This window comes from Microcaecilia unicolor, chromosome 1 (assembly GCF_901765095.1).
Source record: "Microcaecilia unicolor chromosome 1, aMicUni1.1, whole genome shotgun sequence".
In the NCBI taxonomy this organism is placed as follows: Eukaryota; Metazoa; Chordata; class Amphibia; order Gymnophiona; family Siphonopidae; genus Microcaecilia; species Microcaecilia unicolor.
The window spans coordinates 304,382,289-304,405,952 of NC_044031.1; the positions used below are offsets into that span (position 1 = coordinate 304,382,289).

Consider the following 23,664-nt stretch of genomic DNA (forward strand, 5'->3'; position numbering starts at 1 on the left):
ACATTGGACCAGGGTGAAACCAGCTGCATGACCCAACCCCCACCCAGAACTGTGGACCGCTGACACACATCCAGAGGACCCCCTACGACTGATTTTAAGGAAGAAGTGACAACCTTGTTCCACTCAGCCTTTCCCACTGTTGTGAAACTGTGCGGTCAAACAGTGTGGGCACACCTTTGAGACACAAGACCTCTACCTCCTCCGTCAACCTCATGTATAATCCGGATCCACACCCGTGGAGGTTTTGTATTGGGTTTTTGCTAATAACCGGAGTCGCAATTCTGAGTATCCTTTTGTTGGTTTTAGAAAAACTTGGTTACATCTTTCATTAACACCTGTTATTATCTCTCACTATATCACGATGTTTAAGATGCTGTGTGCTCTTCTTTGTAACTGTCTCCTTGTCCTATTAACTGACAGTCAGCCGTGTAAACACTGCACGTCTCCAGTTCGGAGTGGACATCACACTGGTGGTAGCATGTTTGTCTCCCATACCTCTGTCCACAAAGAGTGTTGGTCATCTCCACCTACCCTATGTTCTGAAAACAACAAGAAGTATTGGATGGGCGAACTCAAGCCACATGCATACCAACATGGTTCTGTATGTTCTGGCTCTTGTCACACTTGCCCTAAAGGCAAAAAGGTCGTCTGCGCCACCTACGCTGGACAATGGGGATTGTCCGACGGAGGAGGAAAGCAAGATAGGGTTCAGGAACTATTGGTAAAGAAAGCAATTGCACGGGTTACCCAGCCCGTTTCTTTACCCCCCGTAAGAAAGGATCATAGTGCCTCCATATATGATTCCGTCTTACAATTAACTTCTGATGTTGATGAGGTTTTTAAGCTAGGAAAGAATTTGTTTATTGACCTAGCCATTCGCATAGGTAAGACTCTTAATGTCACCAATTGCTGGATTTGTGGGGGAGCCCTTCTTGGAGAATCATGGCCCTGGCATGGTTCCCCAGTGACTCCAGAGCAATTGGTGGTCTGGAACTGAACCAAGGTTTCCCCTCATACCCAACGAGCAAAACAATGGTCCCTCAGTTCTCTTGCCATGGGCCAGGAATGTATTGCCCGGTACCCAGATGCCAACTTCACCAGCCCAGTAGGGAATACTCCTTGCGTATCAACCCTCACCGTTAATGACTCTCTACTACAATACTGGCCCACAGCTGCCACCTGGTACCCGAGCTCTCCTAACAATTCATGCCAGCCCTATAATTTTACGGGTAATATTGTTTTGTATAACTGTTCTGGGACCAACCCTTTTCAAGGTATTCCCCGATTAAGGAAATGCTGGAGTAACCCATCTAACCGAAGTGCCCATTTCTGGCAAGCTCCAGATGGGTTATTTTGGATACGTGGGTACAGTGCATACACCAGATTACCAGGCAACTGGTCCGGCTCCTGTGTTCTCAGGTTGATTCACCCAGGCTTCTTCCTATTACCCCACTCTGCTGGTTCTGATCTTGGTATTCCTGTATATGATGACTTGTACCGACCAAGTAGGTCCTTACAAATTGGGGGAAAACAGAAATGGGAGTCTGACAAATGGCCTCCTGAAAGAATTATTGAAACCTATCGTCCAGCGACCTGGGCTCAAGATGGATCGTGGGGATAGAGGACCCCGGTATATATGCTGAACCGCATTATTCGCCTCCAAGCTGTGGTAGAGGTTATTACTAACCATACTGCCAAAGCTCTTGAATTAATTGCCAGGCAACAAACCCAAATGAGAACAGCTATTTACCAGAATCGCCTAGCATTAGACTACCTCCTTGCGGAGGAAGGTGGGGTTTGTGGTAAGTGGAATACATCTAACTGCTGTTTGGAGATTGACGACAATGGGGAGGCACTGTTAAACATAGCCACTAACATCTGTAAAATTGCCCACGTACCAGTCCAGCGGTGGAAATCTATGTTAGATGGTAGTTGGTGGGACTCTTTGCTTGGAGGTGCCTAGTGGAAAAAGATGTTATTTTTTGGATTATGCTTATTAGGGGGTGTTGTTTTCTTACCCTGTTTGATACCTTGTCTGCTGTCCTGTGCCCGCCGAACAATGGAGCGCACTGCTGACCAGAGGGCTGTTGCACAGATTATGTCTCTACAAATGTATTCCCCCGTACCCTTGTCTGACACTGACTGAAGTTCTTCCTTTCCTTGCAGGACCAATCTGAAGGACACCAGCCCTTGCTGCGGCTAAGTCCGTTACAAAGGGGGGGGGGGACATCAATAGGAACGCTCCATCTCAAACCCAGCGAAGAAACCAGCGGCCGGAGCAGGGGATTAGGGCCAATTGATTGTTTCCAGTGACTAACCTTTTCTTCTTCCTTGCAACCACGAACCGCACCGTTTGAGCGATGGAAAGGTCAAAGGTCTCATCAGCTCCGTGGTCAAACCTACGGATCAAGATTGTGATACTTTCCACTATGAAGATGATAAAGTATCAAAGGGGGGATTGTTGGGGGCAGCTTTACAGAGACTGGAGATTCAGGGTTAGGCTTTTGCTATAAACGACACTCTATTGTGTTTTTGCTATAGAAGCTATAACTTGTAATAGTTAGTTGAACTGCTGAAGCTTGCAAAAAGGACAGTTTGCCTAGAGGATGCTGGTGCAACCAGATAACAGTTATAGCTTGTGCTGAGTTTCGCTTCTGCCATATGCTTATCAGTATATTCCTTTGGTCTGTGTAATGAAAATGAACTGTGTGATAAGTTTCGATTTCCTGACTTCTGTGTAATCTTTTGTGAACTCAATGCGCATGACTGCTGATAAAACCTATAAATGTTAGTGGCAAATGATACAGGGCACGCAGTGTTACTGAGCCACTCAGCTGCGGCACTGCTAGCAGTAAAGTTTTCTTGATTTTGGATCCGTTGCCTCGAGCCTCTTGATTTACTTGCTAATATCCGGTTACAACAAGGTTGGAGGAAAAAATGGAAACTTTTTCAGCCTGTTTGGAGACAGTGGAGGCTAAATTCCTGAAGAGAAACAAGATAAAGTGCACTTCCAGGAGTCTAATTTGCGCATTACTGGACTGCCTGAGGGCTATGAAGGTCCTAATGTGGTGACTTATGTTCAGAAACTCCTGCATGCTTGTTTTCCCACCATAGTTGTGAGCCTGCCTTTTGAGGTTGAAAGAGTGCATTGGGAGTTGCAGCCCAATGCTGACCCCAGTATGCCACCCAGGGCTTTGGTGCTCAAACTGTTACATTACTAGGAGACTGAGCTGGTGTGCAGGCAGGCTCGTAAGGACAAAAGCTGCACCTATGATAGTGTTGTGCTGCGCATATTTCCTGATCTGAGTCAAGCTACTGTGCGGTATCACAGGGAACTGTGACCCTACAAAAAAGAACTGCAAGACAAAGGGATCCAAGTTAGGATGTGGTTTCCTGTACACTTAATGGTTATGCGAGGGGGCAAGAATACTTTTCTCAATAATCCTAAGGAGGCTGAAGACTTTAGAAGGTCTCTGGACTCCAAGGCCTCTAAGTCTGAAGGTGGTTAAACACCACAGACAGCTGGGCTCTAGCAGGCAGATGTTGCTGGAATCGGTGCTTAAGGAGAGTGGCTGGCTTAGAGCTGAGCAATAGAGAATAGTAGTGCACCAAGAAGTGCGGGATGACCAGCAGCTGGTTGGGTCAGCCCCTTCTGGTAGGCAGCAACCTGGTGCTGTTGACTCTGACCCAGATTCAGTGGATCATAGTGACAACTCAAAGGAAGAAGGGCCAAACCAGAAGCCTGGCTCACCTATTGATGGTGTGGAGGGGCATAATCGAATGGGGCCGGCCATCTATAAGGGTGGCCATCTACAAGACCGGCCCCGTAAAGCGGCGTCCCGACCGTATTATCGAAACAAGATGGCCGGCCATCTTTCATTTCGATAATACTGTTGGAGCCAGCCAAATCTCAACATTTGGGCCGGCTTTAGTTTTCAGCGATAATGGAAACTAATGGCGGCCATCTCAAACCCGGCCAAATCCAAGGCATTTGGTTGTGGGAGGAGTCAGCATTTGTAATGCACTGGTCCCCCTCACATGCCAAGCCACCAACCGGGCACCCTAGAGGGCACTGCAGTGGACTTCAAAAATTACTCCCAGGTGCATACCTCCCTTACCTTGTGTGCTGAGCCCCCCAAATCCCCCCCCAAAAAAACCTACTCCCCACAACTGTACACCACTACCATAGCCCTTAGGGATGAAGGGGGGCACCTACATATGGGTACAGTGGGTTTTGGGGGGGTTTGGAGGGCTCTCATTTACCACCACAAGTGTAACAGGTAGGAGGTGGATGGGCCTGGGTCCACCTGCCTGAAGTGCACTGCACCCACTAAACACTGCTCCAGGACCTGCACACTGCTGTCATGGAGCTGTGTATGACATTTGAGGCTGGCAAAAAAATTATTTTTAATTTTTTGGGGGGGTAGGAGGGAGTTGGTGACCACTGGGGGAGTAAGGGGAAGTCGTCCCCGATTCCCTCCGGTGGTCATCTGGCCAGTTCGGGCACCTTTTTGAGGCTTGGTCGTGAACAAAAAGGGGCCAAGTAAAGTCGGCCAAATGCTCATCAGGGCCGCCTTTCTGTACCCTGCCGACACGCCCCCTTAAAGTTTGGCCGGCTCCGCGACAGAAAGCAGTTGAAGCCGGCCAAAATCGGCTTTTGATTATACCGATTTGGCTGGGTTTAGGAGATGGCCGGCCATCTCCCGATTTGTGTCGGAAGATGGTCGGCCTTCTAGTTCAAAAAGAAGCAGGCTAGTGACCTCATGGCCCTCTTGAGTTTTTGTCAACTAGGAGTCTTCAGGGCCAACTGAGGACTTTCTACTGCACTGGGACATTGATGGAGAAAGTCACTCATCTTTCCATTGCCCCGGGTACAAAAACTTAGATTATGAGCCCAGTAGGGACACAGATAGTAACTGCATAGAATGTGTAAACTGCTATGCTTGTACCACAGAAAGGTAGTATTCCAAGTCCATACAAAATATCTTTTCCACAGATGGGGAAGCGGTAGAACTAGTAACATAGTAACATACTAAATGACGGCAGATAAAGACCTGAATGGTCCATCCAGTCTGCCCAACAAAATAAATTCATTTTACATCGTATGTAACACTTTATATGTATATCCAAGTTTGATTTGTCCCTGCCTTTCTCAGAAGTCCGCCCTGCACCGGTTTTATTCTCCAAATACCGGCGTCGCCACCCAATGTCCGCTAAGATACCATAGATCTATTCCTTCTAAACAGGATTCCTTTGTGTTTATCCCACGCATGTTTGAATTCCATTACCGTTTTCATCTCCACCACCTCCCGCGGGAGGGCATTCCACGTATCCACCAAACTCTTCGTGAAAAAATACTTCCTGACATTACTCCTGAGTCTGCTCCCCTGCAACCTCAATTCATGTCCCCTAGTTCTACCATCTTCCCGTCTCTGGAAAAGGTTCGTATGCGGATTAATACCTTTCAAATATTTGAACATCTGTATCATGTCACCCCTGTTTCTCCTTTCCTCCAAGGTATACATGTTCACGTTGGCAAGTCTCTCCTTGTACGGTTTGCAACGCAAATCCCATACTATTTTTGTATCTTTTCTTTGCACCGCTTCCAGTCTTTTTACATCTTTAGCCAGATACAGCCTCCAAAACTGAACACAATACTCCAAGTGGGGCCTCACCAATGACTTGTAGAGGGGCATCAACACCTCCTTTCTTCTGCTGGTTATACCCCTCTCTATGCAGCCTAGCATCCTTCTAGCCATGGCTGTCGCATTGTCACATTGTTTCTTCATCTTCATATCCTCCGACACCAACACCCCAAGGTCTCTCTCCTGAGTCCACCTTGCTAATCTCTCCCCTCCTATTCGGTATCTCTCTTTGGGGTTTCTACACCCCAAATGCATCACTCTGCACTTCTTGGCATTAAATTTTAACTACAATTAAATTCTCTAGGGTAAATGATTACGTGTGGTTTTAACTTATTTTCCTTGATTAGCTTTCGAAGGTTGCCCTTCTTCGTCAGATCGGAAATAAGCAAATTTGGTAGCAGATAGTATATAGAAGAGAAACATCAAAACATTACTTTGACAGTCTGACAGAGTGGGAGGGTGGGGGTATGCATGGGGACATCAAAGCATTTCATTGATATTCTAAACAGGATGGGTGTTGGTAGGAGAGAGGAGGGTAATAAACAGAGAAATAAACAGAGAAATACAGCTTTATGGTTTATAATGGGTTAGAAAACCCAGATCCTTATTAAGTCCTGTTTGTTGGGTGTCAAAATATTCAATCATTCTTATTTCAAAGGTCTTACGTTCCTGTATTGTTTTAAAATTACCTTTCAGTATTCTTACTATGAAATCACTGGTGCAGTGTTCTGGTCTTGTAAAGTGTTGGCCCACAGGGGTGGGGGCTTGACTGGCACCAGCTATTTTCATGTGATGTCTGTGCAGATTGAATCTTGTCTTAAGCATCTGGCCTGTTTCTCCAATATAGCATCCTTCGTTACATTTTTACACTGAATGATATATACCACATTGGAAGATGAGCATGTAAAATAGTCCTTTATTTTGAATATTTTTCCCTTTTGAATCAGGTTGCCATGTACTATGTCAACAAGCAGGGAGGCACCGGATCTCGCCCCCTGTGTCGGGAAGCCGTCCAGATGTGGCTTTGGGCTCGCCGTCATGGCATGTTTCTCCAAGCCACACATCTGGCAGGCGTAAACAACAGTCTGGCCGACAGGTTGAGAAGGATAATGCAACCTCATGAGTGGTTGCTCAACCCGGGCGTGGTTCGCAAGATCTTCCGGGAGTGGGGCACCCCCTCGGTAGATCTTTTTGCCACTCAGATCAATCACAAGGTCCCTTAGTTCTGTTCCAGGCTTCATGCCCGCGACAGACTAGTGTCAGATGCCTTTCTCCTTCATTGGGGGAGGGGCCTTCTGTATACATATCCTCCCATACCTCTGGTGGGGAAGACTTTGCTGAAACTCAAGCAAGATTGCGGAACCATGATTCTGATTGCACCTTTCTGGCCACGTCAGATTTGGTTCCCTCTTCTTCTGGAGTTATCCTCCGAAGAACCGTGGAGATTGGAGTGTTTTCCAACCCTCATCTACCACAGAACCTCCGCCCAGATGGTTGCTGCTGGAGCAGACTTTACTTAGCTCTTTACTTCCTGCTTCTTTAGTAGGTATGCAACTTCCAAAGCGTATTGCCTCCAATCCCATCATCAATACCACTCACAAGTGATTGGACAGCCGATCTCTGAAAGCCTTTAGAGCGTTCCAGATCGCTCGCAACTCCAGGAGATTGATCTAGAGACGTGAGAAACTCTCCTGGCTGTACCGCAGCAATGACGGAGCGCAGGGTTCCATGTGGAAAAGCCGCACTCTCAGGGACTTGTTTAATTCTTTTAAGTCCAGAATAGGGCGAAAAGACCCACCTTTTCGCGGCACCACAAAGTAGATGGAGTATCGGCCGTAGCCGTGTTCAGCAGGAGGTATCGGGGACACGGTCCCTAACTGAATCAGACCTTGCAAAGTCTCCTCTACCGCCGCCCTTTTGGCGGCAGAACCGCATCGGGACTCCACAAACACGTCTCTTACTGGGGCGTTGAATTATATTCTGTAGCCATCTCTGATCAGGTCTAGAACCCACTGATCTGAGGAACCCACTCCTCGGCAAAGAGGGAAAGACGTCCTCCGATGAGGGGGCCGGCGCACCATCATTGAGAGGGTCGCCCCTGAACTCCAGGCCTAGAGCCGGTGGCTGCGGAACGCTTGTCCAAGCGAAAGGAGTTCCTCTGCTGAAAAATGGGCACGAGAAGTGAACCCAGCAGAACACCCCGGGCGGTACCTTCTAGCTTCACGGAAGCGAGGTCTATAAGAGGAGTGGACCGCCTGGCCCTTGGAGGAAGGCCTCGGCCTATCTTCGGGCAAGCGCTGGGGTTTAGGATCTCCCAGGCCTTTAACAATTTTTTTTCCAACTCCTCACCAAATAGGAGAAGGCCTTGAAAGGGCAACTTCACCAACCTTTGCTTAGAGGCCATGTCCGCTGCCCAATGTCGTAGCCAAATAAGACGGCGAGCTGCCACTGCTACTGCCATTTGTTTAGCCGAAGCTCTGACAATATTATAAAGGGCATCAGCCAAAAAGGACAAGGCCGACTCCAGCCGCAGAGCCACATCCGAGAAGGGCTCCGCTCCATCTTCGGGCTGTTCCACTGCCTGTTGCAACCACGCCAGGCAGGCTCTAGCAGCATAACAACTGCATGCAGATGCCCGAACAGTAAGACCTGCAATTTCAAAGGACCGTTTAAGTGCTGCTTCCAGCCTACGGTCTTGTATATCCTTCAGGGCAACTCCTCCTTCCACAGGGAGGGTAGTTCTCTTTGTCACCGCAGTGACTAGGGCATCTACTTTAGGCCTTGCAAAGCGAGCCAAATGCTTCTCACGCAGAGGGTATAATTGCCCCATAGCCCTGGAAACTTTCAAAGGTCCCTCGGGGTCAGCCCACTGAGCGGAAATAAGCTCTTGGATGGAGTCATGCAAAGGAAAGGCTCGAGCAGGCTTTTTGGTACTAGCCATCCTAGGATTCACAGAGGAGGCCGTGCCACTGTCAGGCTCTTCAATAGAAAGGACCTGTAGGGCATCTGAAATAAGCACTGGCAGCTCATCACGGTGGAAAATCCTCACCGCGGAGAGATCATCCAGATCCTGTGGTAATTCTGCACCTGACTCTGGCTCCTCAGACTACGAAGGCCTGCCAGAACTCTCCGAATCCTCACAGCCCGACCACGGGGGGGGGGGGGGGGGGGGGGGGGGGAGGAGGTGCACCACAATCTGAAGGGGAATTAGCCCTTCTACGCTTTTCTTTATGCCAATTATCAGGGAAAATAGCCTCAGCGGGCAGTCCCAGGCCAGAACCCACCTGGGGGGACAATAGAAGGGGCCTCAGATGACCCTTGAGGGAGAGCTCTTTTCAGCATGTATGCTTTATGCAATAATAACACAAAATCAGGGGAGAAAAACTCGCCCTGGGCACCCAGATCCCGTCCGGGGCTAGCCGCTCCCTGAATAGCCTCAATTCGAGGTCCCCCCCCCCCCCCCCCCCGGGCTCAGGGCTCTCCGTCTCTACGGAGGCCGTGCCATGCGGAGAATTCAAAATGGCGTCCGCTGCCAGCTCTGAGAGGGAAGAATCATCGCTCGCCATGCTTGGGCCGGCTCTAACACCTGTACAGCATGATTTACAGAGCCCCGCTGCTGATTTGCGCTTGCCACACCGGGAACAGCGCTTTACATTCTCTGCAGCCATCGCCGAAAACGGCGGGAAAATTCAAAATGGTGGTTTTGCGCCAAAAACGCCCCGATCGTGGGCCCACCCCGGAGGAGTTAGAAAACACTCTTACCTCACCGGACCGAGTATCACAGCTCCGGTCCCATAGAAGAATCAAAGGAAAAACTCTGTTCCATTTTTTTTTTTTTTAACGCTGTGAGGAAAGCAGAGGTAATAAGAACTCTGGAGGCTCAGATGAGTGGGAAAGGCAGGGAAAGGCGAACCAATGTGCCTGCATCCACTGAGTGGGAAAGGACAGGGAAAAGCAAGCTAATATGTCCACATCCACGGGGGCATGGGTAAGGCAGGGAAAGGGCTAACCTATGTGCCTTCAAAGTGAAGCTGCTATAGCCTCTAACACCCCAGCTAACAACTGGCAAGCCAGGAGCCACCCCCAGGCAGATTTTTGATGGAGCTCGAAGAAGCTGCAGCCACCCTGCTTGGGGAGATAGAGAATACTGAAGAGGCAGTGGAGCTGGCTGGCCATGAGGCACTGTGAAAAGTTGAGTGCTCTCTAGCTCCCCCTGCTGGTTGATGGACACAACCCATACGTATTGGCTTCATCTGCTTGGTGACAAGGAACAAGTTTATTCAGCTTGGATGCTGAATGTACAGCACAGCTGTCATTTCGGTTGGATTTTGATGACATTGCAGTAAGTGCAGATACATCAGCTGTTATATCGGTACTTCAAAGGGATGGCTAGCAGGAGACAGCGCTCTACTCGTCCACACGGAAAGCAGCCATGTTTAGAACCCCTGCCATGAGTTTATTCTAAACAGAATTGGAAATCCCCATGATGCAAACTGGGGTACTATCAAGTAGCTGCCACAATTCCAGACACAAGCACGTTGCTGGGGCTAGGACAGCTGAAGAGTGCATGTACTCATGGTTTCCAGGTATCAGTTTCCAGCAATATTTGCTAACTAATTCCACACAAGATAAGGCAAGGACCCTGTGCTTACTGCTATTAATAATGTGACCATGCAAGCTATGGTCCCCCTCATGGGAGCTGCAAATGGTGGTTTCTCGTTCATCAGTTATATTCTAGTGCTATGAACATCAGCATCAGGTGGTCACGGTGTCAGATAACCCTTGCTGCTCAAGCTAGAAGAGATGAAATGCCTCAGCCCATCAACATCTGCTGACCTAGACAGCAAGGGTTAACAAACACACTGGCCTTCTGTGCTAGTGTCAGTGTTTCATTGTAATTCCATCTCATTGCAAATATGCCACACTAAGCTTTGTCTATAGCACCCAGACTGAAAGGGACTCCCCTTGTCTAGGCACCTGTGGAAGCAGATAATGATCCATCTGACAAGTGTTCATGAACATGTCAATTAGGTACAATTAGGTACAGCTATAACACACTAATGTTCAAACATGCCATAGGTTTTACTTGATTATTTTTCTTGTTATTACACAGAGGAAGATATAATAAGCATTTTCATACAGTCAAAGAATGGAAAAAATTCCTTTGTATATCTACCCTTGAACTATATCACATCACAGCAAATTACCTTTTTCAATAACAGAGGCAGTGGATTTTCTGCATGTAATAGCTGTGTGTTTTCAGAATCTTTCTCCTGCCTTGAAGCATTCATTATCACTGACACAAAATTGTCATATTCCAGCAGTTGTTTCAGAAAACCTGTGAAAAGAGAGGGAAGAACACAGTCAAGCAACTGATGGATTAACGAAGCAAGCACCACAGTGTTTAGAATCTGGGAAACAAACAAATTCCAGTGACACACCAGTTCCAGGCTAAGAAACACAGGTGATGATGAGTCATTCCTATCACACAACATACAGAGTTTTCAGGGACGACAGCTGTAGTTCAGCTGGATTGCCAATTTAAGAGTCTAAATGACCCCTGGAATTCTGTAGTTTGTATTTGATCACTTCCTTTCCGTGTTACTTGAGCTACTTTTCTTCCCTGTACCTCAGTGTTTTGGATAATACTACACCAAAACAGGAGTTGCTCTATTGGCACTCTAGTTTTAGAGGATATTAGATGCTTTTTGAAAGCCCATTTTTCAGCGCTGTCTTACCCAAGCAGTTAATCTGCAGCTCCTTGCTCTGAGCATTCTCTAGTGTGGCCAGGAAGAGGCCACACAACTGCTCCGAAAAGTGTACAGACAGCTTTTCAGCACTGCTCCGGGAAGAGAAAAGTTTGCCGTAAAGATAGCAGACAGCAGCCTTCAGTCCTTCATTGGGATACATCAAGCCTGGCATCAGCTGTTCCAGTAAGTTAGCTATAAGAAAATCCAGGAAAAGATAATGGCCACAAGAAACATAAACCTGAAGATCAATATGGTGACCACAAAGGGGATAATTTTATAAGAGGGCACCTGTGAAAAGTCCAAAAATGGTGCCTATTTTATAAAGACAAGACAGAGGCCTATGTGTCTTTATAAAATAGGCTTCTACAATGATTCCTACTAGTGCACAAATGCTCAAGTACACATTTACATCTCTGTGTGCGTATCCTATGGAGATAATTTTATAAAGGATTTTTCATGCTTCCATGCCAGTATGTAGGAGTGGACAAGCAAACACTGTACTCGGCCTGCGGCCATCACTAGACTGGCAGGACAACCTCAAGCTCTGTGCATACTACCTATGGACTTTGCTCTTTGCACACAACTTATGGACTTTGCCTTCTTTGTGGCATACTTTATACTTGGGTGTTTACTGAACATTTGCATCTTCTTGTATTGTGCCTTAACTATCAACTGTCAGCTCCTGATAGCTAGATAGATAACTGATTGAGACAGGATGCAGATGCATTAGATAGACAGCATAACACACTGTTTATTTTGTGTAGACTGTTGTGGACTTTTTGTACTAACAGGATTTTCTATTTGAACTTTGCATACACACCTGCACCCTTTGCTTTGTACCAAAACCTAAGCTTACATATAATGAGCCTAGACTAAGACCTAAACCTGTGCAGTTTAGACTTTTACTAGTAGTATGTATTTATTAACCAGCAGCTAGATAACAAGTTGTAGTAGTCAGCAATTTAGGATTGTAGGAAAGGCAGCTGGCTCTGCCAGCGCAGTCTTGTGATTCAGGCATAGAGGCTGTATTGTGTAAATGTGCTGGAACACTGCAATAAGTTACATTTCTTGCAAAGTAACAATTTCTATGAAAGCTGTGAAACTGACGTATCTTTTTTCTGTGAGAACTACAGAACTACTAATGTATTGCGCATGTGCCTGTACTGCGCATGTGTATGTGTGACGTATGATGCGTTTTATGCGCATGACCAGTAATCTGTATAAGAACAAGTGTCAGATGACGCTCGTGATGCAGTATCCTGAGACTGATCTCGGTGCTGTTCATTGCTAGCAATAAAGCTGCCTCATTCTCGGAACCATTTGCCTCTTGTCTCCTGATTTACTTAGCCGAAGATTCTGTTACATTTTCTGGCGAGCCAGCCAGGAGTACATAGAGGGAAAACGGATTGTATTCTTTCCCCTCCCCCGCCGCGGTCGAGTCGGGTAATCTGCCCCCCTCCGAGACGGTGGTAAGTGGCCACCGCTGATTTCAGCGTCCATCTCCCGAAGGAGGGTTGATAGATGCCGGCTGACAGGCGGTGGGGCCGTGTGGTTCCGGTGAGGCACCTTTTCTTTTTTTTTTCCTTTTTGTTTGCTCGAGCTCCGGAGAGAAGCGCGCCAACAGGCCACATCCGAAGACGGCGGACAGGTGAGTATACTCTGGGTAGTGACCGGCCTGGTAAAGGGTCGAAGAAGAGGCTTGATCACCCTTTTGGCCAGTGGCTAATACGGACTAGGTCCCGAAACCCACTAGGCCCTGCGAAGGAACCGAACGGGAGGGTTTCTTGTGGCGTATGAAAGTTGAGTGAGTGGGCCTGCAGTTTCGGATCGGGCGACCGCATTCTGGTCAGGCCAGCTGTTGACCCTTTTGTGTCCGGTGGAACGAGACCCCTTACTCCTCCACCATCCCTTTCCCCCTTTTGTCTGTCTCCTATCCTTTGGCACTCAGGTTAGGATGGGCGGGGGTGGATCTACTCCGTTAGATTTAATGACGGAACACTTTAGCGAAGTGTTCGACCAGGAACAATGCAGTAAAGCCGGGATGATACAGCGATGTCAGTTTATGTGGCCCGGGTTAGGGAGATGTGTTGATTGGCCGCTGGAAGGGTCATTCGAATATGAAAAAGTGGCGGCACTCATGAATGTGGTTATAGTTGAGGGAAATCCAGGCTGTCCTGAGGATATCCCATATGTGGAGGGGTGGCTTGATGTAGTCCGGAACCCGCCGGTCTGGGCCCAGCATAAGGTGGAAAAGGCTGCCCTTATGGTAATAAGCCAGAGGAAGGGTCGCAACACCAAGTTGAAAGCCCAGACCATGCCCAATATTCTCAACTCTCCGGCAACCGTTGCCGTCGCGAAGGCCGTAGGGAACACCCCCATCACTGAAGCCACGCCCTGTACTACCAACCCGGAGACCACGCCCCGTACTACCAGTACTTCCAGTACCCTCCCAAGACCAAGACCTCCAAAAGCAATCCGAGGGAAAGTTCAGGGCCCCCAGAATCCCGAAAAGGTTCCTCCGAAGGCCCCTATACTTAGTACGGTAGAGGCCTACGAGGAGGAGGCAGCGCCTCCCCCCTATAGTCCCCTATATCCCAACCTCGTAAATTTGACAGAGGGCCTGAATAACGCCGAGGCCTCCGGCCCAGAGTCGGACGCGGAAGAAACTTCCCAGGCAAGTACTCCCGAATCAATGGGCCCCGGAACCTCCAGAAAGAGTCAGAGGGTTACTAAACAGATAACCCGATTTCCCCAGTCGAGCCCGATAAGTACCCTCCCTCCAAGCAAGAGGGCGGATGTTACCGACCTGTTTCCGATCCGACAATCAACATACACTCCGACCCCGGGAGGCCAGCCCATCGAGTCAACCGTCTACAGTCACGTTCCATTCTCCAGTGCTGACTTGTATAACTGGAAGGTGCATGGGCCTTCCTATGACCAAAAAACCGAACAACTTGTAGAACTGGTGGAGGGCATATTATACAGCTACAACCCAACCTGGGGTGATCTCAGGCAGTTGAGTGCCCACATCTTGACTACTGAGGAACGTCGCCTGTTACAACAGAATATGGAGGAAGCGGTCCGAAGGGCCCACCCGGATGAAGCACAAATAGAGGACCGCTTAAGGAGGGAGGTGCCCATCGCATGTCCTGATTGGGACTATCGGACGGAGGATGGTCAAATCCGCACCCGTCAATACCAGCAGGCCTATCTGGCGGCCCTGAAAAAAGGCAAACAGAAGATTACTAATATGGGAAAAATTCATAACGTTGTTCAACAAAAGCATGAGAGCCCAGGGGATTTCCTAGAACGCCTGATGGAAGCGTTTAGGAGACACAGCCCAATAAATCCCGAGGATCCAAAAAATGTCCCTACAGTGGTCATGAGCTTTGTCAGTCAGTCAGCACCGGACATAAGAAAGAAACTCCAGAAGACTGAAGGATTTGAGGGGATGAGTATAAGCCAACTGAAGGCCATAGCCGATCGCGTGTTCGGATACCGCGATCAGGAAGAGAAATCCGAGGCTCGGAAAGAGGCAAGCAGACGGATGCGTGAGAATGCAGATGTACTGGCCGCGGTGTTGGAAGAGCGCCTGGGAGCAAGACCGCGCGGCAGAGGATGGGGCCGAAGGGGTAGAGGAACGTGGTCCCCCATAGGACGGAACCAGTGTGCCAACTGTCAACAAGAAGGGCACTGGTGGGCGGACTGCCCGGAGAAGCCACGAGACCAGAATCGAGAAGGGGCAGACGACGACCGCCCACGAGGCCACAGGCAAGGACAGCGAGGCCGAGGCCGCGGCCGGGGACACATTGAACAACAGGAATGGCAGATGGCCCTTGACGTGGCCTGGGACTATCCTGCATGAAGTGACCGGGAGGGCAGAGTCCCTGGGGCCCAACGATCTGTCATCACCACTGCCATAGCCCCTCCCACGAAAGAAACCATACCGATTGTGGGGGCCTCTGGAAAATCCCTGACTGCCCCGCTCCTAAAGGAACGCCATGTCCAAATCGGAGGGACAATGGTGTCTCATCAGTTCATACATATCCCCGAATGTCCAGTCCCCCTGATTGGCCGGGTCCTACTGTGCAAGCTCCAAGCCACCTTAAGATTCAAGGCTACGGGAGAAGTAGAAGCCCAGTTTGAAAACCGGCCAGTAACACTTATCTGTCCTGTACAAGAAGAATGGAGACTGCACGCCCCCTTATTTGCAGGCCCTGACGACTGCCGCTACTGCCAGGATACCCCTTTCGCACGGCAGAGAAGAACCCTCATGGCTGGGGTGCCTGGCGTGTGGGCAGAAGTGAACCCCGGCGGACTTGCTATCAACGCCATCCCCATCTGGGTCGAACTCAAACCAAATGCCCAGATTGTCAACCAAGGACAGTACCACATCCCCTATGCAGCTCGACACAGTATGCAAACGCATCTACAGAAACTCCTTCAGCAAGGGGTCCTCAAACAGGTCAGATCTGCTTGGAACACCCCACTGCTGCCCGTTAAGAAGCCAGGAACATCAGAGTACAGACCTGTCCAAGACCTGAGGAAAGTTAACAACCAGGTGGCTGACATAGTTGCCCTCGTACCTAACCCATATTCCATTCTAGCCCAAGTGCCAGCCCAAACCAAGTGGTATAGTGTCATAGATCTGAAGGATGCTTTCTTCTCTATCCCTCTTGCTGCCGATAGCCAGCAGTTGTTTGCCTTCACGTGGGAAGACTTACAGGCTGGGAGTAAGCAGCAATTCACATGGACCCGGCTCCCCCAGGGATTCAAGAATTCACCTACCCTCTTCGGTGACCAACTTGCCCAAGACTTAAAGGTCTACCAGGACGAGTATGGGCCGGTCGTCCAGTGGACGACCTGTTGGTAGCCCGGGAAACATACACGGATTGTGCAGAAGCTACCCTACACCTCTTGAAAACCTTGGAAGCTCAAGGGTACCGAGCCAGCCGAAAAAAGGCCCAGATATGTGAGATCGAAGTCGAGTATCTGGGATTTCGCCTCCGAGAAGGAACCCGAAGGCTCGGTACACCCCGGACCCAAGCTATCCGCAACCAACCCACTCCTGCAAATAAGAAAGAATTGCGTGCGCTACTGGGGGCAGCCGGATACTGCCAGATCTGGATCATTAACTTCGCTGTTTTGACCCAGGACTTGTACACCAAGCTGAAGGGACCTGAACTCGAGGGCCAGACCCTCCAGTGGGAGAAACACGAACTAAAGGCTCTCCAGGACCTCAAAGAGGCCCTCGTGGCCCCACCAGCGCTCGGATTGCCAGATGTGACTAAACCGTTCCACTTGTTCGTCGACGAGAAGAAGGGATTGGCACTTGGGGTCCTCACCCAAATGGTTGGCACCTGGCAACGCCCTGTAGCATACCTTTCCAAGGGCATGGACAATGTGGCAAGAGGTTGGCCGGGGTGTCTCCGAAGCATTGCGGCTGCATGCCTGTTGATACACGAGGCCAACAAGCTCACCTTTGGCCAGACGCTCCTTGTGACTACGCCCCATACCATCCGCGGCCTGCTCGAGAGTCATGGGCCCCGATGGATGACTAACTCCCGACTAGTCAAGTACCAAGCCCTACTGTGCGAGAACCCGGAGGTGCAAATCCAGGACACCACCAACCTCAACCCTGCTACCCTTCTCCCGGCCCCGGAACCCCCATTCCACGACTGCGCAGAGGTAATGGCCACTGTACATTCCAGCAGACCTGACCTGAAAGATCAGCCTTGGCAGGGGGGAATCACTTTGTTCACGGACGGAAGTAGCCAAGTGATCGAAGGAATCCGGAAAGCTAGATATGCCGTTGTATCTGAGGATCATGTGATCGAGGCTATGGCCCTGCCACCCGGAACATCAGCTCAGAAAGCCGAATTGATCGCCCTCATCAGGGCTCTCCTCTGTGCAGAAGGAAAAATTGTGAATATTTACACTGACTCCAAGTATGCCTTCCTTACCCTCCAGGTACATGGGGCCTTGTACAAAGAACGAGGCTTCTTAACAGCTGAGGGAAAAGGGCTCGCAAATGCCACTGAGATCTGCCAACTACGCGAGGCTGTATGGAAACCAAAGAAAGTAGTTGTGATACATTGCAGGGCTCACACAGGCCGGACAGACCCCATCGCCCGGGGAAATCAGCGGGCGGATGATGCAGCAAAAAGGGCAAGTCAGCTCCCTCATTGCTCTGACCCCATGCTTTTCGTCCATCTCCCCACCGAAGCCCCCATCTATGCCCAACAAGAAACAGAGTGGGCCCGGCAAGAGGGCCTGGAATCACGAAATGGATGGTGGATACTACAAGACGGCCGAATATGGATACCCGAAGCCCTGGCCTGGACAGTGGTCAGGGAAGCCCACAACCGCACCCACCTGGGCAGAGATGCCTTGGGACGCCTGCTCAAGAAGACCTACTATGTCAACAAACTATCCCTATGGACCAAAAATGCTTCCAGCCAATGCACAACTTGTGCCCGGAACAACCCACGGACAGGACCAGGTCCTGCTCCTGGTCACATCCTGCGGGGCACCAGCCCATTCCACGTCTGCCAGATTGACTTCACGCACATGCCCCCGGCCCGGGGCTACAAAGCTGTCCTCGTGGCAGTGTGTACGTATACCGGATGGATTGAAGCCGTACCCACTAGGACAGAGATGGCTAAAGAAGTTACTTCCTTACTCATTCACCACATCTTGCCTCGATACGGGCTCCCTAAACAAATCAACTTTGATAATGGGCCTGCGTTTGCCACTGAAGTGACCCAGCAACTTAGCACTAGACTGGGCCTCGATTGGAAGCTACATTGTGCTTGGAGACCCCAGAGCAGTGGGGTAGTGGAGAGAGCCAACCGATCCCTGAAGAACCAGCTTGCTAAACTATGCCAAGAAGCCAAAGCCAAATGGCCCGACCTGCTCCCACTAGCATTACTGCATCTACGGTGCACACCGAAAGCTACAGGACTTACCCCTTATGAGATGATGTACACAAGACCACCACCTTTGCCTTCCTTCCCCGACTCCTTGCAGATACAGGGTGAGAGTTCCCTAGTAATACAGCTAAGGGCCTTGCGCGAGGTAGTGCAGGACATCCAACAGTACACTGAGAGTGTAGGTCCCCTAGTCCTTACCAGCCCTACACACCAATTTCGGGTGGGAGATGAGGTATGGGTGAAAGAATGGGACGAATCTGACTGCTTGAAGCCCAAGTGGAAGGGGCCCTCCCTTGTTCTCCTAACCACCCCAACCGCTGTTAAAATTGCAGGAAGCCCCGTGTGGATACATTGGACCCGGCTGAAGCTAGCTGCACCTACCGACGGCTCACCCACAGTTTGGACAGCTCACAGCCATCCAGACGCTCCACTGCGATTAACCCTGAAGAGAAAGTGAACCAGGTCCATGCCTAGTCAGCAGCTCAGCCCTTGGACCTTCTGCGCCTTTGGTTCACTGTTTATTGGAGCTGTCATCTTAAGCCTCGTCATCTTCCTATTGCAACAGCTCGGATACCTCATCCATCAACCATGATGTTCAAACTACTCTTCATCCTCCACCTCTGCCCAGTCCCGGTGGAGCCGGCTGTCCTTAGTCTGAACTGTACCGAGTGTTTGCGCCTGGTGCGTCACCGAACGGCCGAAGGGTATAACCTAGTTACTACCCTCATTCACCAGTCTCAGCCCCCGGAGAAGGATTGTCATCCCCTTGCTTCATGTGTTATTACTACCCCGGGTGGTCCCCAGCAGTTCCACAGATGCCTTGAGAATAAGAACCACACTGTTTGCCATTCTCCCTCAGCCCCCAGATACTACAATGTCACCCTGAGTGTGGGTCTTCCTCAGTATCCGGGCCAAGCATATCGAGGGCGGATCATCACGTCGTCTACCGGGGTCCAGGGAGGTGGCATCCTATATTACGTTAACTCCACCCGTGTCCTTGTTGCCGGAGTACAGACTACGGCCACCCTCACTTTTGACGTTTGTGCTGCCATGGACAAGCATCCCTGGTCTCATAAGTGCGGAAGCCAAAGCTGGCATAAGTCTTATGCTAACAACCACAAATATGTTTGTCCTCTTACCTTGGATTGGAGATATGGTTCCCCTTGGGCTTGGCTCCCATGTGCGGCGGACACTCAGACCTCAGGATGGGAGCGAGTGTGCGCCTACACAGGAGGCGGATATCCCGGATGCGCCGGTCTGGGTGAATTCCGTCGGGGTCCCGGTAACACTGTGCTCCTGGATTGGCCCCTCAGAGGACCCGGAACCCCCTGGAAACAAACCTGGGGTCTTGGCATTGACGGGGCCGGGACGGATCCGCTTACCTATATCACCATCTGCCAGAGCCTCGAAGAGAAGCCTCCCACGCACTATCAGACCACAATCGTTGGATTCCAGGAGGTATTCAATGAAATCGCTCACACAGAGGAAGTAGCTACTAAGTTTCCTGTTTCCCCTGAAGCCCGGAACATGTTCCTTAATCTGGCCGAGAACATTGTCCTCTCCCTTGGGGTTACTAACTGTTTTGTCTGCGGGGGCACCGACATGGGTGAGCAATGGCCCTGGGAAGCGAAGGAAGTCCATCAGCATATGTGGGATGCCCTGAACACTACTAATATCTCCTTTCCCCAACGTCCGCGCCCTTATGAATGGGCACTGAGAACAAACATTATAGGCACTCTGTGTGTCAGCCGGGCCCCCTCGAAACGGTACTCTGTCCCCATTGGTGACTCGGCCTGCACGGGAGTCCTCCAGTATAATGGCAGCCAGACCACCTGGTGGCAAACTGATGACCTGCCTGTCCCGATGCCCATTTGGACTGAACCCACTCTGAACGCGACGTGGACACACGGGGGTAACGCCTCCCTTAAATGGATAGCCCCGGAAGGCTACTATTACATATGTGGCCGCAGGGCCTACGAACAGCTCCCGGCCCGCTGGTTTGGCACCTGCCTCCTGGGCACAGTCCGGCCCAGTTTCTTCCTCCTGCCCCTTCGGGTGGGCGAGACGCTTGGTATTCCCCTCTACATGGAACAGGGGCCCAGAGACAGACGGAGACGGTCCTCCCGCGACACCAAGGTCTGGATTGGAGTTTGGAAGGACAACGAGTGGCCACTGGAACGCATTATTCATTATTATGGCTCGGCCACCTGGGCGGAGGATGGCACGTATGGATACCGTACCCCTATCTATATGCTGAACCGCATCATCCGCCTGCAGGCGGTGCTTGAAATCCTCACGAATGACTCAGCCCTGGCGCTTAACGTCTTGGCACGACAGAACACCAAGCTGATAACCGCGGTGTATCAAAACCGCCTTGCCCTTGATTATCGGTTGGCCCAGGAGGGCGGGGTGTGTGGCAAATTCAACCTCAGCAACTGCTGCCTGCAGATTGACGACCAGAGTCACGTCATCAAGGATATCACCGACCGAATGGTGAAGCTGGCCCACGTCCCTGTCCAAACCTGGAATAGTGCCTGGGATTGGACTTCTTCCTTAACCGACTGGCTACCTACCTCTGGGAGCCTTAAGGGCCTCTTTGTCACGGGGGGCCTCTTTTTGTTGTCCTGTTTATTAATACCCTTGTCTCTTCCCTTTGTTTTCAGATGTCTCCGTTCCACCATGGAAACCATTGCCGATCGGCGTGCAGCCGCCCACATCATGGCCCTCCAGATGTATTCCCCCTTACCGCAATCCGATGTTGACGATGAAGCTGAAGTCTCTTCTCCCGAGGCGATCAATGGGCCGGCACCCTTGTGACAGCACAAGTCCGGCTACAAAGGGGGGGAGAATCCATTAGGGACCCTCCATCTCGACCCCGGCGAAGCAACCAACGGCTGCGCAAGGGCTTAGGGCTCTCTTATTGCCTCCTCTTGCTAACTGTCCCTGTCTCACTCTTCTTTTTAGGGCTCATGAAGATGATACTCTCCACCAGAATGGATGCTCAAGTATCAAAAGGGGGGAATTGTAGGAGTGGACAAGCAAACACTTTACTCGGCCTGCGGCCATCACTAGACTGGCAGGACAACCTCAAGCTCTGTGCATACTACCTATGGACTTTGCTCTTTGCACACAACTTATGGACTTTGCCTTCTTTGTGGCATACTTTATACTTGGGTGTTTACTGAACATTTGCATCTCCTTGTATTGTGCCTTAACTATCAACTGTCAGCTCCTGATAGCTAGATAGATAACTGATTGAGACAGGATGCAGATGCATTAGATAGACAGCATAACACACTGTTTATTTTGTGTAGACTGTTGTGGACTTTTTGTACTAACAGGATTTTCTATTTGAACTTTGCATACACACCTGCACCCTTTGCTTTGTACCAAAACCTAAGCTTACATATAATGAGCCTAGACTAAGACCTAAACCTGTGCAGTTTAGACTTTTACTAGTAATATGTATTTATTAACCAGCAGCTAGATAACAAGTTGTAGTAGTCAGCAATTTAGGATTGTAGGAAAGGCAGCTGGCTCTGCCAGCGCAGTCTTGTGATTCAGGCATAGAGGCTGTATTGTGTAAATGTGCTGGAACACTGCAATAAGTTACATTTCTTGCAAAGTAACAATTTCTATGAAAGCTGTGAAACTGACGTATCTTTTTTCTGTGAGAACTACAGAACTACTAATGTATTGCGCATGTGCCTGTACTGCGCATGTGTATGTGTGACGTATGATGCGTTTTATGCGCATGACTAGTAATCTGTATAAGAACAAGTGTCAGATGGCGCTCGTGACGCAGTATCCTGAGACTGATCTCGGTGCTGTTCATTGCTAGCAATAAAGCTGCCTCATTCTCGGAATCATTTGCCTCTTGTCTCCTGATTTACTTAGCCGAAGATTCTGTTACAAGTACACACACACATATACTGTAATGAATCTTATAAAATTAAAAAATACACACGGTACAATTAGGTACATACTTTACATGTCATGTCTTTAGAGTAGACCTGTATAGGGGAGGAACTTAGGTGGAGAATAAGCAGAGTAGCGATGTACATGCATAATTTACATGCTAACATTTATATCTGCTCCAGAACTGAAAATAATATTGTAGGCCTCCATGTGCACACTTTCTAAGTTTCAATGATTTTTTATTTTCCATCAAGAAACAGAATAGTGAACCACATTAATAGCCCAAATACATAATTATATAAACTGCCAAACTTGAAAATATTTTGCCAATTAAGTGAACATCATTCAAACCTATCTCCAACAAATCGTCCTAAAGTTGAAATCCACCCTGTTAACATATAAACATCTCCTATCCTATCATCTCAATAAACTAAGCCAACATTGAAATCTTTTCTTGCAGTTTATCCCAACCCCCTTATAAGTCCAAATGCAGTCCCTTCTCTGAGCTGTTAGCCACTCCATTTGGAACAAATGATAATCTCTCCTTCCACATCCCCACTGTAGGTGTCACTGTAGTCTTCCAGTGTGCAGCAATCAAACACTTCACGGCAGCTAGGCCCCAATGCAGCAGCCTATTTTGCCACCAATTTAGTCTATTCCCATACAGACCCAACAAACATATTTGTGGAGACTGAGGTAACTCAATCTGAATCATAGCTGAAATAACACCCATCACCTCCAACCAAAGAGAGGATATTAAGTCACACTCCCACCACACATGCAAAAAAGTACCTCTAACACTCATACATCTTCAGCACACATCAGACGCTTGGGGAAACATCTTCTGAATACTCTCAGGTGTATACAGTAGTACCACCTAGTAAGTATTTTATAAGCATTCTCCTGCACAAGAACACAAACACTCCATAACAGATCTTCTTCCAACCTGCGACTGCAAAGTTAGCTTGCAAACCCTGCTCCCAAGCACGCATAAATTTATGTTTGAACCACTCCCATCCCCTCATAAATATGTACATCACCAATATAGGCCTGGGAGTCTTTTTCAACAGAAACCAGAGATTCTCCAGATATTCCCTCTTAGTAGGGTCCTCCCGCAACCAACCCTGCTGTATTGCAAAATGCCTAAATTGCATGTATGGTAAAAAAAAAATCCCCTTTCGGTAGGCCATATTTATCTTGAATATGTTCAAAGGAGACCAAGAGGCATATTTTCAAAGCACTTTGGGAGGCTAAGTTCCATAGGTTTCTATGGAACTTTGGGAGGCTAAGTGCTTTGAAAATATGCCTCCAAGATTCCCCCAATAAATCGAGTCAGCCCCAATGTGGCCCATTGATTAAATACACTTCCCTGATAACCTGCTGTAAATTTAGGTTCCCATCTGATAACCGCTAAGATAG

At 49.3% G+C, this 23,664-nt stretch overlaps 1 protein-coding gene across 1 annotated transcript in view; it reads right to left on the bottom strand.

The window, feature by feature from the left end:
* Positions 1-23,664, bottom strand: part of MEI1 (meiotic double-stranded break formation protein 1) — a 669,052-nt gene that overhangs the window by 500,450 nt on the left and 144,938 nt on the right. Inside the window, exons 6-7 of the mRNA XM_030213469.1 lie at positions 11,384-11,587; positions 10,853-10,983 (exon numbers count right to left, since the gene is read on the bottom strand). Of these exons, the coding sequence (XP_030069329.1) occupies positions 10,853-10,983; positions 11,384-11,587 (335 nt within the window). The remainder of the gene's footprint in view (positions 1-10,852; positions 10,984-11,383; positions 11,588-23,664) is intronic.